General features: G+C 42.4%; 1 protein-coding gene across 1 annotated transcript; it reads left to right on the forward strand.

Annotated features, from left to right (window-relative positions):
* The first annotated feature begins 481 nt into the window (after nt 1–481).
* On the forward strand, nt 482–18,527 carry NIPA1 (NIPA magnesium transporter 1). Its single transcript, XM_035116034.3, has 5 exons — nt 482–1,018; nt 4,102–4,149; nt 10,120–10,210; nt 11,837–11,997; nt 13,297–18,527. The coding sequence occupies exons 1-5, from the start codon at nt 862–864 to the stop codon at nt 13,806–13,808; spliced, it is 969 nt and encodes a 322-aa protein (XP_034971925.1). The 5' UTR covers nt 482–861; the 3' UTR covers nt 13,809–18,527.
* The last annotated feature ends 355 nt before the right edge of the window (nt 18,528–18,882 follow it).

Raw genomic sequence — 18,882 nt, forward strand, 5'->3', positions numbered from 1 at the left:
ATTTTTAACCCTCTCAATACATCACATTGAAATTGCTAAACAATTCCCGCTGAAAATAAGGCTATTTGAATGCTTAGGGCAGGCATTCCCAAACTACGTCCCTCCAGATGTTTTGGCCTACAACTCCCATGACCCCTAGCTAACAGGACCAGTGGTCAGGGAAGATGGGAATTGTAGTCCAAAACATCTGGAGGGCCGAAGTTTGGGGATGCCTGGCTTAGGGGCTTGCTTCCTCAGTAAGCCTGGCTGCTAAGTCATGAACACACCCACAAAACAAACTTTTCAACAAATTGCACCCCACCAACAGCGCAATAATCCCCTGCATGTCAACCCCATGGAGTTCAACAGAGCCTACCTAAAAAACAGAAATGCACATTCCTAAAAGAGCAACAGCCAGCAACGCCCTCTCTCGGCGGCAACTTCTCTTCCTCCGCGGCTGAAGCTTCGCTTGCGGCTCCCCACCGACGTCACCAGCCCGCATGGGCATGACGTCATGGTGCAACGCCATGATGTCATGGTGCAGAGCCCGGGCCGCTCAGCAACTTGCAAGCGGTGCTGGAGAGGGGGCGCTGATGCTGGAAACGGACCTTATTCGTCGTCCTCGTGGTCCCCTCCCGTCCAGCTCCGGGGGTGCAGAGCCAGGCAGGAGCAACAACCGCCCAACTTTGGACTGCGGGGCTTTTGGTGCCAGAGGGCGCTGAGATCTCAGCTGCAGCAGCAGCAACTAGGGGCGGAGCTCCGTAGTTCAGGGCGGATCCCGCGGAGAGATCAGCCGCCGGTTTCAGGAACGCGGAGAAGGAGCCGGGTCAGCGAGGCGCTGGGCGTCCTCCTCGGGGTTGGCACCACCGCCGCCGCCCGGGCATGAGGATGACGGTCGCTGCGGCGGGGGACGGGGGCTCGCCCAATCCAGGCCCCGCGGCGGTGTCGCTGGGTCTAAGCGTGGCCGTGGTCTCCAGCCTGGTGAATGGCTCCACTTTTGTGCTGCAGAAGAAAGGGATCGTGCGCGCTAGAGGACGAGGTAGGGGGCGGGCAGGGGGGGGGGACACCTCCTACGGCCCTTTTCGCCCCGATCCCTCTTCCTGAACCACGGTTGTGGGTCGATTATTATTATTTGCAACCCGGGTCCACCTCCTCCCCTCCAGGCTCGATCTCGCTACCCGCCCCCGATCCAGTTCCTTGGCACCCTGTTCCGGGGCTGGGGGGAGCGACTTTTTGGCGCTCCCCATGCTTCAAAACACATCCTCGCCAGCCCCTGTGTTCCTTCCTAGCACCCCATTGCTATTCAGGGGTTCCACGATTTCTCTGCTATCTGATCCTATCTCCTCCAACAGGCATCATGTTCATTGATTCCTATGCTCCATCACACCGAGGAGTTGGGTGTTGGAGGGAGAGGGGGTGCGGCTCTGTGGGGGGGGGGGGACCATGAATGTGACGGGGGGGGATCCCTGTCCAATGCAGTAGCACTGCCACTGCTCCTTGTCTGCACTTGAAGAAGAGCATCTTTGGAGCTTGTGGGCAGGTTCATGGTCGCTGCAGGCAGTGCCTGAATTTAACCCCCTCGGCTGCGCAGCCCCTCCAGCTACAGTCTTTGCAAGTCCTCCTCGTGGGCTGGGGCGACCCTTTAAGTCCAAATTAGGTTTCTCTTTCAAAAGGAAACTGCTGTGTTGTCAAAGTCGCTGTTTGAAAGTTTTATTTTGGTTTTCTAAACTCTGTGAGTTATGGATCCAGGGAATCTACTCCACAGAGGAGTTTAAAGCTTTATCTTCCAGAAAGTGACAACGTTTAGTAAAGAAGCTAAATGTCAGGAATTGAGGGGGGAGGGAGGAAGTTGTAACCATGCCACAGTTTGAAATACGGGCACCTCCCCCCCCCCGTGGGAGAATGTAACTAGTTGCTTCATTCTTTGGATTGTTGCCGTGATAATTAGTTCTTCTACAAGTATAATGAGCATACAACTCCTCAGACCAGACTTGAAGAGCACAACTCTTTGCAATTAGCGTGCAATTTTTTGTGTGACTTAGATTCAGTCATCCAACGGTTGCTGTATTTTCTCGTGGGAGCACCTGAGGTGAGCAGAAACAATATCCTCAAATCAGACGCAGGCAGGAGGATGATACTGGCACATGGCTTTTCTAATATGTAAGCTGTTCCATTCCAGAAACTAGGCCTGAATGGGCATTGTTGCTCTTAGTCTGCCCCCCCCCCCCCGGTCCTGTTACAAAACCATCCGATTCTGCTAACATAAACAAGACCTTGCTGTAAGACAACATAGGAAATTTCCCTGGTTTCCTGACTGGCGGCAGCTTGTCATCTGTTATATAAAGTTCATTTGGGTGTTTGTGACGAATAACTTAAGTGCAAGGGCAGAAAGAAGAATTACCAGAATGACTGGCAGCTCACAGAATAAATTAGACAAAGTAACTCACGTGTTTCAAGCTATGGTGTATAATATGTCCAGTTTAAAAACAATATTGCTCTCTTTTTATGTTAATAGCATGTTAGCGACTGAAAGATTGGCAGCGAGTGGAATCTTACCCGAGTTCTTTATGTGATTAGACCTAAGGTGGCAAAAAGTATTGAAATTCACTTTGTTTCATTTCACTGACTTAAGCAAATTAAACATTGCTGGGTGTTGGAGACAACATTAATAATATTATTTACCAGGAGATTGAACCAAAGTAGTGTATATATCTACATGCACACATGGTTGCCAGAATTGGGGCACAGTGGGAGTTGATGTGAGGCTGCCAAACGCATTGGACTTGTCCTGCCTCAGGCAGGTGATTCTCCCAAGTGAGAGAATGCACAGAATTGCAGCCAAGCACCCCAAATATCATGTGGAACTAAATGGACTTAATCCTACTGGTTTTGGGAGGGAAGGGTTTGGATGGGTTTAGGCATGTTCAACTGTGTATGGTTGGTCTGTTAAGTTGATAAATCATAGGTGGGGAATCTGTTGCCCTCCAGATATTGCTGGACTCAAACTCCCATTTGCTATAGCCAGCATCGCCAGTGTTCAGAAGTTTGTGGTCTAATCAGACCCAGGAGGCCACAGGAGGCCACAATTTGGCCCATCCTTGTTACAAACAGATTGCAGCATAATAATTGTAGGTTGCTTGCACTACCCCTTCTTTAAACAACTGGGATGTCGGAGGTTTTTTTTAGTACTTGAGTAACTATAATCCCCCCCCAAAAAAATATTGGGTGTGCCTCATAAAACTATTTCTGATCACTGCTTTAAGAACATATTGTTCCTGATAATGTTAAGCTCGGGGTGCCCTGAAATATAGCTGATTACTTGAAGAACTGCAGCACTACCGGCTGACAGTATGATATAACATGCCTAGTTTTCATTTTCTGTAATCCTTAACTTGTGTTATTAGACTCTTTTGTAAATGTAGTTGAAACGAGAATCAAATGAAAGGTCTGGTTTTTCCATGAAGAGATAGCCTTTCATTTTGGTGTTGTTTTCCACTGCTGGCAGAAAAGTTATGTTTCTACTTTCATGTTTACAGAAGGTGACTTCCTGCTCTGTTCAAAACCTTAAAAACAAGTTTACTGGTTCATATGTTTCATCTGAGGCTGGGACAAAACTTATATATCCTATTCCCCCCTCCAGACCTCAAATACACCCTTTTCTTAAACAGCCTTTAAATAAAAGAGAAAACCATCCTTTGTGATATGGGTTGACATTGGCACAAAAAGGCTATTTTCCAAAATCTCTTCCTTTGTTTTACACAACGATGCAGAGTGAACATACTTGTATTTAATAGTCATAACATTGAGAATGACACAAAAAACTAAGGGTTGCTTATTTTCCCTACAAGTGACCAGGGCTGGGCTGCAATCGTATACCCATATACCTGTGAGTAAGTAACCCCCACATACTGCAATAGGATTTACTTCTGAGTAGATGTGTGTAGGATTGTTAGAATAATAATGCTTTATATTTTTATACAGCAAGTTCTAGTAGGGCCCGTTATTAGATTTGACAAAGGCCGCATGTGGAGAAGGGCAGCAATTTGTGATTTGTAGAGTGTATATAGATAAGGTTTTTGCAGTATTGTTGACATTCTGTTTTCTGATTCTTCTCTTCTCTAGGAACTTCATATTTAACAGACATAGTCTGGTGGTCAGGCACCATTGCAAGTAAGTATACTAACTAATAAATCCTATTCTTATGTGATCGAACAGGGGAAAGGTGGTGTTGTGGCCATTAGTTTGTTACCCACCCTTCAGCCTAAGGTCCCAGGAAAGGTTTCAACAATTTAAAACACAACACTAAAAATAATTTTAAGAATAAACATCACATGTCTCAAAGGCTAAAGAAGCACATCTTCAGCATTCTCTGAAAACAGTATAAGGATACCCCTCTGTGGGGCGCTAGTTCTACAGCATAGGGGCTTCTACAAATTACTCCTTCTCCCAGCCCCACTCTGAGCTTCTGAGGGCAGGCGAACTACAAGAGGGTCCTCTCTGCTGATCTTAAGACCCAAGAGCGTCTGCAGGGAAGATGGCGGTTTTTCAGATGTTTGGGGCCTGAGTCATTTCGGGCTTTAAGCACTATCATGAGCGCCTCGAATTGGATTCAGAAATGGACCGGCAACCAATGCTGGTGGAACGGCTACCATATCATCCTGTACATTCTTAGTCCAGTGTATCTGGAGAGTTTCTTCTGATGTTATCTTTCATGCAGGTGCCTTATGTTGCATTCTGCTGGCACGGCAGACCTTCCACCGATTCCTGTCGTCCCTCTCTGCAGTGCTGAGAGTGTTCTGTAAAAGAGTGAACTTAACCTACAGTACTTGTATCTTGTCTTGTTTCAAAGGTGCTGTGTTTGTGCGAAATACAAAAGCATGGATCTCGTAGCCAGATTGGTGTTCTTCCCCCTCCTATTCTGTTACTACTTGCTCCTTACTTGAAGGTTTTGAGTAACATGTCTTATAAATGGGCACTTTGATTAGCCTGTTGCACATTTTTGATTCTTTTTTTTTTAATGAAGCGTTACCACACAGTGAGTCTTTGGAGCATCAAAGGTTTCACATTTTTAAAAGCTTCTGCTGTTTGGAGCATAACTGAAAATGTTAACTCCTCTGACCTTTATTAGAATGCTCAAATTTTAATCGCCATAATCTTCTGTATTGATAAGGTAATAATAATATTTTGTCAAATATTGAGCAGTTATCCAGGACTGTTGAGGCCACTTCTGTGGTTTTAGAGATCAAAAAATCCGCTTAGTGCTGTCCTATGTCAGCAGAAAATCCTCAACAGCTCAGTTTGAGGTACTGCAGTTGAAAGTGACTCGTGTCACACATGAGAAATTTATTTATTTACATATTCACTACTATCTTGCCTTTCCTCCAGTCACCTCTAGGTGGCACACATGGTTCTCCACCTTCATTGTATTCTCACAAAGCACTGTGAAGTAAGGTCCCGGTAGGTTAGATAGAGATGGTGGCTGCCCCAAGGTCTGTAGAATGGTGAGGTCAAGTAAGCAGAGAAGCAGTGACTGACCCAGTGGGGATTTGAACCCTGGTCTCCTAGGTTCTAGTCCAACATTCTAACCACTACACCACACTGCCTCACAATTCATATCCTCCAGTTTAACATAACTGATTTCTCCACCAAATTTGTGAGGACAAACATGGCCAGGCAAAAACAAACAATGCAACAAACCAGAGGTTGGTGTGTTCAGATATCTGCTATAGGATTTCTGGTTAATTATTACTATTATCATTATTACATTAGTTGAAGAAAAATACTGACTCATTCAATTGTAACACTGCAGTGCCAGTAAATACAAAGTTCAGCAACAATAGTAAGCCTTGCTGTTAGAACTGATTCACACAAACCCCTTTCAGCTGCTCCCCCCCCCAATTGCTGCATCTGCTATTAAACAAAGAAACCTCAGAAGCATTTGTGTGAGTCAGCCTTCGGACATGAAATATGAAGGAAAAGCAAGCCCTGAGAATTAAGGTGGGATGCTGATAACAGTTAGAAACACGAATACCTTATGTAAGTGACATTCATAGTCAGTCAGGCTAGAAAATGATTGGCATAGTTGACTGCTAATGTTAGAATTAGATAATATGTTTTGAACTATTCCACCTCAGTGGTTTTCCATAGAGACACACCTTGCAGGCTCATCACCAATTTTTTTTCTTCAGAAGGTTTTGATTTTGCCATTGCCAATTTTAGGAAAGAGACTTGGCATTGCAGTTTCCAGCCCCTGCAGAGCATCAGCCAGATTTTGTTGTTGGGAGACAACAAGACTGTCTACTAAGAAAGGGAATTCAAGACTTAGACATGAGTTGCCAGTAAGAGGGGAGATGTTGCACTCTCCTGGAAGGCTATCTCCCTTGATAACTGTACAGTGGTACCTCGGGTTACAGAAGCTTCGGGTTACGCATTTTCAGGTTGCGTACCGCGGGAAACCCGGAAGTACCGGAAAGGGTTACTTCTGGGTTTCGCTGCTTGCGCATGCGCAGAAGCGGCAAATCTCATCCCGCGTGTGTGCAGACGCAGCACTGCAGGATGCAAACGCTGCGGGTTGTGGACGTGCCTCCATCACAGATTACACCTGCAACCCGAGGTTCCACTGTAGACATATTCCTGCTCTCCAGACCCGTTTCCACTCCTGGTGGTGAGAGTAGAAGAGAAGAGGTTGAGAGGAAGGTCCCTTCAACAGAATGGTCCAGTACCACTCATTGTCCAGAATTGTTTATCCAACACAGGCATCCCCAAACTTTGGCCCTCCAGATGTTTTGGACTACAATTCCCATCATCCCTGACCACTGGTCCTCTTAGCTAGGAATCATGGGAGTTGTAGGCCAAAACATCTGGAGGGCCGCAGTTTGGGGATGCCTGATCCAACAGGTGGTATCTAAGATACCACCAAGCATTTGCATCTCTCTCTCTCTCTCTCTCTCTCTCTCTCTCTCTCTCTCTCTCTCTCTCTCTCTCACACACACACACACACACACACACACACACAAACACTTCCTATGGTGTTAGCTCCAGGGGAAGCCTGCAATCAGGGTGAAAACAGCCCACCAGAACCAGGAGCTCAATTACCCTGTGTTTTTCTGACAACTCACGACTGCAAAAAACGGGTATGTTTTTTAATGCATCTGGACATCCACAGATGTTTCATGACCAACGAACAGCATTTGGCTTGCTCATCCACAAGCTGTGTAAGCCTACCCCAGAGAAACACCACAGTGTGTCTAGGAACCTGCATGACGTGTACACGTTGAACCTTACTAGGAGGCATCTGCTGCCACTGCCTCTTCCCTCAGGCAGATTTTTCAAGAGTCTATTTTTTTACATTAAAAAATGCATGGCGGCAAGGAATACATAAACATCCCCTAACCTCTAATGGTTCCTAAAACCCATTGCCTGAAGCTGCCACCTCACCTTACTTCATTGCAATACCACACCTGTAAGTCAGGCACCAGCTTGTGAATTTTTAATCTGGTCACTGGTCAATGAAAGTTCAGCAGACCTCTTTTTTTTTTTTTTTAGATCTGGTGATGTTTCAGAGATGTCAGAAGTGAGATGATTTTAGGTACAGAGAAATACCGGACTGCTCCTGCTTTAACCAAATTGCAACCATTCTCTCTGTACCTAAAATCAACTTGACATAGAAAACACTAGGCCAACACTTTTCCCCCCAGAGATCAGGGTGGAGTTGTTGTTGTTGTTTAGTCGTGTCTGACTCTTCGTAACCCCATGGACCAGAGTACGCCAGGCACTCCTGTCTTCCACTGCCTCCTGCAGTTTGGTCAGACTCATGTTGGTGGCTTCAAGAAAACTGTCCAACCATCTTGTCCTCTGTCGTCCCCTTCTCCTTGTGCCCTCAATCTTTCCCAGCATCAGGGTCTTTTCCAGGGAGTCTTCTCTTCTCATGTGGTGGCCAAAGTATTGCAGCCTCAGCTTCAGGATCTGTCCTTCCAGTGAGCACTCAGGGCTGAATTCCTTCAGAATGGATAGGTTTGACCTTCTTGCAGTCCATGGGACTCTCAAGAGTCTCCTCCAGCACCATAATTCAAAAGCATCAATCCTTCTTTATGGTCCAGTTCTCACTTCCATACACTACTGGGAAAACCATAGCTTTAACTATACGGACCAGGATGGAGTATATGAGTCTTTATTCATAAGTACATAATAAAATACATATAAGAGCTTACTGGGAGACCAGACTGTCTGCAGGCATATCCTCACATATAAATATGAAATGTGGTTGATATGTTTTGCTGAGTACATGGGTTATGTTGCTGTTGTCATGAGACCTAGCCTCTCATGGAGATCTTCCTTTTGTGTCAAAGTGTGCCTTCCTTACCATGTTTCTCCTTCACTCTTTCATTACTGTGTGCGCTTTTGTGGGAACCTAAAACATGCCCATATGGTGTGAGACAAAGATATGTTTTCTCTTTAGGCATGGAAAAATGCTTGCACAAGAACGGACTAAGTAGTCTTGGTATGCAAACTATGCAGGTGTAGTGTCCTTTTCTGTAGCCTAAACATTGGAGTTATTATACTGGATTGCTAGCATCCTAACATGTGGTTTTTTTCTTGGCATTCTTTTTGTCTACCTGTTTGCTTTCTTCTGTTCCCCCTGTATATACACTTGCCTTAATTAAGAACATGCCCCAGTTTTGCCTCCTGTTTCAAATGTCCTAGCCTAAGCCCATGTACGGAAGCACCTTAACATTTAGCTGTGTGCTACCAAAAGTTGAGTTTTTTTGACGGGGGAATTAGCCCCAGTGCATCCTTAACTTTCCTACGGCTAAATTATGGTAAGGTAATAATAATTAATAATAAATAATTTATTACTTATACTCCGCCTATCTGGCTGGGTTTCTCCAGCCACTCTGGGCGGCTTCCAACAAGAGATTAAAAATACATTAAAACATCAGTCGTTTAAAAAACAAAAACAAAACACCTTCCCTAAACAGGGCTGCCTTCAGAAATAATAAGAATAAGAATAAGAATAATAGTTCCTTAATATAAAATGTAGCTAGCATGTTCATGTTCCTATGCTTGTTAATTAAAAGTCCTCCCAGACTGGACCTGAATTTCAGAAGCATGATTGGGCTGTGATTATTTTGCCAACTGGTAGTTATTCTTGTTCCAAATGTATGTGTTTATTTGTTTCAATTATACCCCACCATTCCTCCAAAGAAAGGCAGCATGCATTTCAGGTTGGGGAGGCTGAAAGAGATTAACTGGTCCAAGGGCATCCAGTCAGTTTTATTGCTATGTGATGATAGAGACATGGGTTCAGGGAAGTTTTTAATGGTTGATGTTTTGTTGTGTTTTTAATATTTTGTTGGGAGCTGCCAAGAGTGGCTAGGGCAACCCAGTCAGATGGGCAGCAGATTATTATCATTATTAGCCACTACCCCATACAGTGGTACCTCAGGTTAAGTACACAATTGGTCCGGAAGTCTGTACTTAACCTGAAGCGTACTTAACCTGAAGCAAACTTTCCCATTGAAAGTAATGGAAAGTGGATTAATCTGTTCCAGACGGCCCACGGAGTACTTAAACTGAAGCGTACTTAACCTGTGGCAAACTTTCCCATTGAAAGTAATGAAAAGTGGATTAATCCGTTCCAGACGGGTCCACAGAGTACTCAACCTGAAGCGTACTTAACCCGAAGTATGAGTGTAATTGGTTCTGGAAGTCTGTACTTAACCTGAAGCGTACTTAACCTGAAGCGAACTTTCCCATTGAAAGTAATGGAAAGTGGATTAATCCATTCCAGACAGGTCCGTGGAGTACTTAAACTGAAAGTACTCAAACCGAGGCGTACTTAAACCAAGGTATGACTGTACTAGGTTTCAGAATGTTAAGATCTGTAGTTTTTTAAAGCGAATAGCTGGAAAATTCTGATTTTCACTCAGCAGCACAATCCTACACATGTATACTCAGAACTTAGTCCCACTGAGTTCAATGAATCTTACTTCCATGTAAACCGACATAGGATTGCAGCATGAATCGATGTTTCCCAAAAGGCAGAACAGTTAATGTGTAACATTTTCATTGATCAGAATTCTGACGTAAGCAGCAGCCTGTTTTGTTTTGCCATTGACACATTTGCATTTCTTTCCACAGTGGCCCTTGGCCAAATCGGGAATTTCTTAGCCTATACTGCAGTTCCTACTGTTCTGGTGACTCCTCTTGGAGCTCTGGGGGTTCCATTTGGGTAAGGATTTTGTTTATTTTGAAGTTTATACAGATGTAAATGCCTGTATATAGAGTTCATATCTGAATACCAGCAAGATATGACAATGAATCGGGTATTGGCCGCCGTTCAGTACGGTGCGCCATGTCTATCCTACTAATTCAGGCTTTGCCAACCTCCAGATGTTTTGAATAACAACTCCACTCATCTGGGGGGAAACCCCAGAAAGAAATCAGAAGTCCTGTTGTGCAAGCAGAATTCCATTGCTCAAGCAGGCGCAGGTCAAGTGGGTGAAGGATGAAGCTTGTTGGTCTTCAGTCCTGTTTTAACTCTCCAGGCTTACCCAAAGAAAATGAAGCACATGGGGCACAATCTTGCCAAACATAATCACTTTTAAAAATGGCATTGATTTCAATAAGTGAGAGTTCAGCACATACTATCATCTCATCCTTTGAAAGTACCGAGACTCAAATGTGCTGCTTTTAATCTGGATCACGTGTTCTATCCATCCTCAAAGATCCATCATAGAATGACTAGACACAGGGCTTTATTTCCCCCAGCCAGAACTCAGTTCCGGGACCTCTCAGGTGTGTGCCATTGCCATTCTAAGAGGAAGGTGAGCTCCAGGACCTCTTTTTCCAGAAAAATAGCACTGACTAGACATATAATCACATGATAAGCTTCTCGTTTCTCTTCTCTCCTCCTGCAGTCTCCATGCACCTCAAAAATCTCCTCCTGCAGTCTCCATGCACCTCAAAAATCTCCTCAAGGGTTGAGGGACTGTCCACAGCAGATTTTGAGGACACACAGTGAAATGGAGAAGGGAGAAGAGAAATGAGAAGTTACATTGCCCAAACAGATTGACAGAGCTGATCTCTTATGTCCTTGCCTGATCAATGAGGTATTTGGGGGAGTCCTTGTTAGTGACCCCATATAGCTCACATCCACCAGGAGCTGTGGTTAGTATTGTGTGCCAATTTTTATGGAACTCCCTTTCAGCTGAGATCAAAGGAGCCCCCACCGTGTTGAATATCTGATGCCCACTAAAGACATTTTTATTCCATTTTAACTGAATTCTGATTTTATGGTTTTGACTAATTTTTTAGTTTTACCCTGTTGAGCTTCTTTCCTCCACTTAGAGCTGATTGTAATTAAATGGTATATAAACTGTCAACATAAATACTTGAGTGCTGCCAAATATTTTTAGTGGGTTTGGCAAAAGGTGATATTGGTTGATTCAATATACTGGTACGTTATTTGGGTTATTCATCTACTTGAGAATCTCTTATTGTTTTCCTTTTTAAATAAATAAATAAATAATGGTTTACCCTCTGGAACTGAGTGAAGGAAATATACACACCCTACATGCATTTTCCAGGGAAGACTCCATAAAATTATGTTTTGCGGTCATCTAAAAGTGTGACAGGGAAGCGTCTTCTTCCCATTTTGTCCTCCCACCTGCCAAACCCAAGGTCAAATGTTACAGCTGATCCCTTATCTCCACATCCACAGAGACGGATAAACCACTTTGAACAAGCAAATCCTTCTGGCCTGGCCAAAAAAGGTGGAGGATAAAGGGTAATGACTTACCTTACAATTAAATTAACAGTATTGAAAGTTTGAATAAAATGTTCTCTTCTTTGAAAGATCCATTTTAGCTTCCTACTTACTGAAAGAAAAACTCAACATTCTTGGCAAGCTGGGCTGCCTGCTGAGCTGTGCAGGTTCTGTTGTTCTCATAATCCATTCTCCGAAGTCTGAAAGTGTCACCACACAGGCCGAGCTTGAAGAGAAGCTCACAAATCCAGGTATTTAATTCCTTGGGATAATCACATTGCCAACTCAGTCTTGAGTCTCAATAACTGTATCAGTTCCACAGAACAAAAAAAAAAAAACAGTGTAAGTTGGTCCCACATGAGGTATCGCCTCATTTGCGCTTGGTGCAGTTTTGCATTGTGAAAAAGATGTTGTATCTTAATGTAATGTAATGACTGCAGTTGAATTGCTCCACAATCGTAAACATGTTTACTCAGAAGCAAGTTGCATTGAATTCAGCTAGTTGTTTCTTGTTTCTTGGTAAGAGAATAATTGTGGCTATGACTGCAGAAAAACACTGGAAGCACAATAAGACAAGCCAGTTTGCTTTTTGATAGGAACTAAATAAAAAATTTCCAGTAGCACCTTAGAGACCAACTAAGTTTGTCATTGGTATGATCTTTCGTGTGCATGCACACTTCTTCAGATACACACAGTTGATAGGAACTGTTTATCTGCTTAAGTTCTTGATATGCTTCAGTGCATTATTAAAGGAGAAATTAGCTGCAGCCCTGCAGAATTGAAGTCAGTGGAATTTAACCAATCTAATTACACAAGACTGTAGCAACTATCAATGTATTAGTTTTTTTGAAAAACCAACTTTTTTTATTAGAAGGCTGTGCATTAAAGTAATACGCAATTATTTTAGGTATAAGTACTTAGGGATGTAGGGACGCAGGTGGCGCTGTGGGTTAAACCACAGAGCCTAGGGCTTGCCGATCAGAAGGTCAGCGGTTCAAATCCCTGCGACGGGGTGAGCTCCTGTTGCTCGGTCCCAGCTCCTGCCAACTTAGCAGTTCGAAAGCACGTCAAAGTGCAAGTAGATAAATAGGAACCGCTACTGCAGGAAGGTAAATGGTGTTTCCGTGTGCTGCTCTGGTCCGCCAGAAGCAGCTTTGTCATGCTGGCCACATGACCCGGAAGCTGTACGCCGGCTCCCTCAGCCAATAACGCGAGATGAGCACCGCAACCCCAGAGTCGGTCACGACTGGACCTAATGGTCAGGGGTCCCTTTACTTTTACCTTTACTTAGGGATGTATTCCTTTTGGGAAATTTGATCTGTTTTATATACCCTTAATGCTAGCTTTTAACTCAAGAAATACCGTAGGTGACAGAACAGAAGAAAACACACTATATTCTATATCCCTTCAAAGCTTATTCCAGTTTTCTGTTCTGGTTTCGAGCATATGGCATAGGCATGTTGTAAACATGAGAAAAAAAATGTCCTCTGTAAAATGGCCTTTATGTAGAAATTTACTATGCTGCCATTCTGTTTCTTCCTTTCTTTCAGTGTTCGTGGGTTACCTCTGCATTGTCCTTCTCATGCTCCTCCTGCTTATCTTTTGGATTGCACCTGCTCACGGACCCACCAACATTATGGTTTACATCAGCATTTGCTCATTGCTAGGAAGCTTCACAGTGCCCAGTACAAAAGGCATTGGACTAGCTGCTCAAGATATCTTTCACAATAACCCATCGAGCCAAAGAGCACTGTACCTCTGCTTGGTCCTGCTGGCAGTATTAGGATGTAGCATCATAATTCAGTTCAGGTACATCAATAAGGCTCTGGAATGTTTCGACTCCTCGGTGTTTGGTGCCATCTACTATGTAGTGTTCACTACTCTGGTCTTGTTGGCCTCAGCCATCCTGTTCAGAGAGTGGAGTAATGTTGGAGTGGTGGATTTCTTGGGGATGGCTTGTGGATTCACCACTGTATCTATTGGAATTGTTCTCATACAAGTCTTCAAGGAGTTCAATTTCAGTATTGGGGATTTAAATAAGCCCAATACGAAGACTGATTGATACCATGATATCAAAAGGGACTGGATGACCCAGAAAATAATAAAAGCCTTTCCACTTCTAGGCTATGGGAATGACAGAGACTTTGATTTCTAAGCCCAGAGAACAACAGAGCCTTTCATTCCTTGTTGGAATGTGTGAAATGAATTGGCGTTCTCGATCCAGTTTCTCTAGAACTAACTGTTAATCATGCTTCAACTATCTAAATGGTATTAAAATGGAATACTCTCATACCCCTCACGACAGGCGGGTAAGAACTGCATCAGTGCAAAAGCTGGTGTATTTCTTCATCCTAGAAAGGTGATGTATACAGTGAAGGTTGAGGTGTTCTAGAAGTTTTCAAAATGTCTTCCTGAAACATGGTTGTGAATAAATTAAATCCAGCGTCTGTGCTCCATTGGGCAGGTGTAATGAATGATAAGCTGTCCCTTTGTAAAATGTAGAGACACTTCAGAAATTTAGATTGGATTTCCCCCCCCCAATATCTCTTTCGTTAGGTAGAAAAATTCATTTTTCTCACAGCTTTATTTGAGGGTTCTTTAAATCCATGTTTCCGAATCTGCACACTGGTAAATTTCCTTCCTTCACTGACTTTCTCTGTCATCTGGAACGGCGCCGAAGAGCTCATAATTAAGTCCAAGATACAGTGCAGTGTATTTGTCTCTCAAAATATTTTCTTACCAGCGCATAGTTGCTCACACTTAAGTAAATACAGCAGTTGGTTTACAGATACGCCTTTTTGTTCACAGTAAGCATTTGAAGTGCATTAACACATTACATGAATTCAGGAGCTTTTAATGATCAACAGACAAGAATGTTAGGATCGTGGCAGATTGTAACCACTTTTCTACTTTTTTTATTGGTCATTTGTAAATAGTTGGAAAGTACTTCAGTGCCTTTTGTGTTCTAAAAAAGACCACGGCAGCACAATTTCATGTATACTTTAGAGTCTGAATTTATAACTGAGGTGATTGCGTGGTAACTTCCATGCACCTCCTGTTGTGTGAGAGTTCTGAAGAGAGGTGTTCTAAAATTGCCCATTCACAGCCTTCCAGGTTTTTTTCCTAACCAAGTAAACTACTTCATAACACAGGTTATGAAGTCAGGTTTTGAACTGGCACTATTCAGGGCAAAAGGAAGGTTGTGGTTAAGTGATTCTGTAAGAGGAAAGAAAAATGTTCAATTCCTGTCAAGGAAAGTTTAGGCCATTAGCCTAAGTAACACTTCAGTCATCCAAAATGTAGAGCCTGGATATTGCTGGAAAACAGTTCAGATTTGCTTGAGACACAGAACTCGCTCATTTTAGCAAAATGACTAGCTAATTTGGTATACCTGATTCAGATATTAAGAGTTTACTTTGCTATATGCACCTTCAGATTTCATTTTAACAGCTTGAGGGTATTTGAATATATATTAGTAATTAATTTTAACGCATTTGACGTCGGCCATAGAAAGACATTTTTCCTATCAGTTCCAAAGATACATAACATAGGTATTGGAGTATTGATCCAAATATGCACACCTTTTCCTAAGTATGCAATACTTTTAAAATTCTGTGAACTTGGAAGTTCAGTTTCTGTATTCACAAAGCAAATAAGGAATCAATGAATTCAGATTCCAGCTTCAACCTCATTAAAAGCCACTCCTGTCCTGGCAATAACGTTACTTACCCTGCGGGTGAAAGTTAAACAACAAAGTTAAACAACTGCAGCATAGAGAGTTGTCGGTTTTCTACATTAACACAAATAATCAGCGCAGAAGTTCTGCAATTCTTGTAAGGTTCGTCTGGAAAATTACAAATGGGATGTCAGTTTCCAAATTGAATTTGCTAAAATAAAAGGGCATTTCTCATGTTGCTTGAGAGTTTATACAAGAGATGTATACTGTTAATATTTGGATTGCCCATAGGTATCTCTCTCACCCGTGTCTACATATGTTGGAGTAGATAAATATAAGCCACTTTAAACGTGATGGTGGTCACCACTTGTAACTTGTGAAAAGACCCTTAATCAAGGGTCCACAAATGTTGTGTTGGCTTGCAGGGTGATAATCACCAAAACCCTTCCCAAAATCTCCTAACATGAACAGAGGGCTTGGGAAAGAAGCAAGGTCTTCTCCTATTTTTTGTAGGATATGGAGAAAGTATGAAACATTGGGATTCTCCCCCAGTGCTTGGAATGGAATCCTGATGTTTCTTACCTGCTTCAGAAGTGCAATTGGGTTCGGATTGGCTCACCATGTGTCCTGCTCACCAGAGGACACTTGTCTGAGAAAGGTGGATTTATGGATGACTGCCCTTAATCAGTATTCATAAAGTTTAGGTATTAGTTTTGTGTGGAAGCTTGCTGTTTGTGATGGTAAGTTTCTGGAGGGAATCATTCCAAGGCACTGTATTTTTTAAACAAGGTGTGCTTGACATTTCAAGTTTTTAAAAGAAAATCATTGAGATGTGGTAATTCTTTTCTTGGTTTTTTTTTTAAAGATATATATCCAGAGATTAAATTGCAGTTGATTGTTTTCCCCCCCTAGCCTTTGACTTATGATGACCTCAGTTTAGTTTTCCTTAATGTAGGTAGGCACACGGTTATGAGCGTTATCTCATTCTAGAAATTAAAACAAATGCTCGTGTGTATTACTGTTCTCTACGAAAAAGTGCCTAACCAAGTATGCTGGTACTTATGCACATTTAAAATTCTATACAAAGGTATTCTTGACTGAATGAGGCATTGTCAGTCTAGGCCTGGGATGGCTAAGGGGGGAAGGTTGCCACTCTGTCTTCCCAATAATGTTTCAGGGGCAGAAATCTATTTTGCCACCCAAACATACCCTGTCAGGCTCCATAATAAAGATTATGCCATCTGGAAGGAAGCTCTTTACAATTATGGAGAGTGTATGTTTGTGTGCTCAAGCATAATAAAGACAAATATATATGCTTATGTATAACAAACATGCTGCAGACAAATCCGAGAGAGATGTAGCGTTAAAGTATGGGATTTATCTCATTCTTCCAACTGAAAAAAACATTTTTGCTTTCCTTAAGAGTGTATATATACTTGATTTACCACCCCTTGATTTTAAAAGGGAAGGGCCGACAGGTAAAAATGACTATGGAGCCTGCCAGCTGGCCATTCCTTGTCTGGTCAGTAGAGCATGGCAAGTCCATTTGTGGTGCTGTCACCTTTCTGCAACGCACCTACTCTCTGCTTGTGACACTTTTTGAACTGGTTTAAGTAGGTTGATTTCTGATATTTGGGCCTCGTTTTTAGGTGCAGTGAGATGACCTCGAGGCCAAAAGCCAGAATGTTCTGACATATTTTTAGAGACCTTGCACATAATTTGACATTTTGAATGGCATTTGACATTTTGAATGGCAAATAGATGCATTTATTTTTGTTACAGTGTTCAGCTGATAGTTTTCCCTTCCATTTTTTTTTTGGGGGGGGGTTGGTTACCCTGTGTGAAGGTCAGTTTTCCTGAACTCCGGGTGTAAAATAATCAACAGTAATAGTAATGCTAGTAAACAATACGTTTCTTCCATTCCCTGATCTTCCTCTGTTGTTACTACTTTGGTTGTTTGTGTGTTTTAAGTTCCTTACAGTATCGATTGGTGTCCCATACTGGGAAATAAATATGTATGCAGTTATCGCCTCAACTTCAGTCTTCCTCAAACTTTGACATGCACTTTCTAGGTTGCATAGTTTGTGCACATTGATTGTACAGGAACCTAGGCACTTAAAACATTTTCATAAGCTTGGGCTCTAATTATTTTAAGTGGACCATATATTCATGGAAGGGCATTGCACTATACAGTAGTTGAGCATGCTCTAAAGGCATTTCATAGCATATTTATGAAGTATGATAATGATGTATAGAAGACACTTAATTCTGTTGAGAAACATGTTGTAGGATTTACATATTTATCCCCTGCTGTATTGACTTTCTTTAAGTCTAATAGTAATAAACCTTTCTGATGAAGCCAAAAAACATTTTTGTAATATCCTAAATACAACACAATATTCTATGTGTTTTTTTAAAGCAAACCAAGGTTGCAACTCACAGCCTGCTTACACAGGAATACTTTTTTTGTAGACTTTGGGCACAATCCACTAACAAATACTTAGAAACTTGATAGAGCAACTCCAGAAATACTTAAAACAAAGGCTGTAATTCTTACTTGGACTAGGGAGCAAGTATCATTAAAGAATGTGGGACTCAGTTCTTAATAAATATGAAGTGCTCTTTAATTGGCTTTTAAGTTTCTGTCTACAGAAATTATTTCTCCTAATAACTGTTTCAAAATATGTGTGTGTGTGTGTGTGTGTGTGAGAGAGAGAGAGAGAGAGAGAGAGAGAGAGAGAGAGAGAGAGAGAGAGAGAGGGATTAATCCAGTGCTTTTTTCTGGGTGTATGCCGGGGTATGCATACCCCTAAACATTTTGTGAATCTAAGTTTGGCCTCATTTGGGGGGGGGGGTAGAATTTCAATATGAGTAGGAAAATGAGAGTACCTCTAAACATTTTTTAAGGAAAAAAAAGTACTGTGTTAATCTATATGAATATGTTCATTTCATTTATATGAAACTATCTTAGTAATAAACTTGGTTTATGCTAAATGTAGTGATACTGGGGGAAAAACTAGCTACAAAGTCAAATACACTGAATTTTGAAATGGAAGCTGTGATTCCATTTTATTAAGATAAAATAAAGAGGCCCTATAAACTGTACTGAGAGTTGGACTGTACTTGCATGATGGACCACTTGCACTTTCTAATATAAATGGAGGACTTTAAAGATTTCAGAGCTCTTTGAACACACAGTTGGCATATAGGTTTGCACTTGGGGGGGGGCTTCTTACATAGAGCCACACCAACAGGTGTGGGGCACCTGTATTCCTCCAGATGTTTCTGGACTACAGCACACTGGCTGGGGCTGATGGGACCTGGAGTCCAACACCTGGAAGAGCCACAGGTTCCCCATCCCTGACCTAGAGGTGAAATAGTCTTCTGTTCTCTCTTGTAGTAGAAGTAGTGTTGGCTGGTGGGCTTCAAATCAAAATGCAGATTCAAATAATGGAAAAGG

Source organism: Zootoca vivipara, chromosome 4 (assembly GCF_965207765.1).
Source record: "Zootoca vivipara chromosome 4, rZooViv2.hap1.1, whole genome shotgun sequence".
Taxonomy (NCBI): domain Eukaryota; kingdom Metazoa; phylum Chordata; class Lepidosauria; order Squamata; family Lacertidae; genus Zootoca; species Zootoca vivipara.

What these genes read in the sequence shown, in the direction of transcription:
- NIPA1 (XM_035116034.3), top strand. Translation starts at nt 862, where the DNA reads ATGAGGATGACGGTCGCTGCGGCGGGGGACGGGGGCTCGCCCAATCCA. An exon ending in CGTGCGCGCTAGAGGACGAG is followed by an intron (nt 1,019 to 4,101) that starts GTAGGGGGCGGG and finishes TCTCTTCTCTAG; the next exon opens with GAACTTCATATTTAACAGAC. An exon ending in GCTCTGGGGGTTCCATTTGG is followed by an intron (nt 10,211 to 11,836) that starts GTAAGGATTTTG and finishes CTTCTTTGAAAG; the next exon opens with ATCCATTTTAGCTTCCTACT.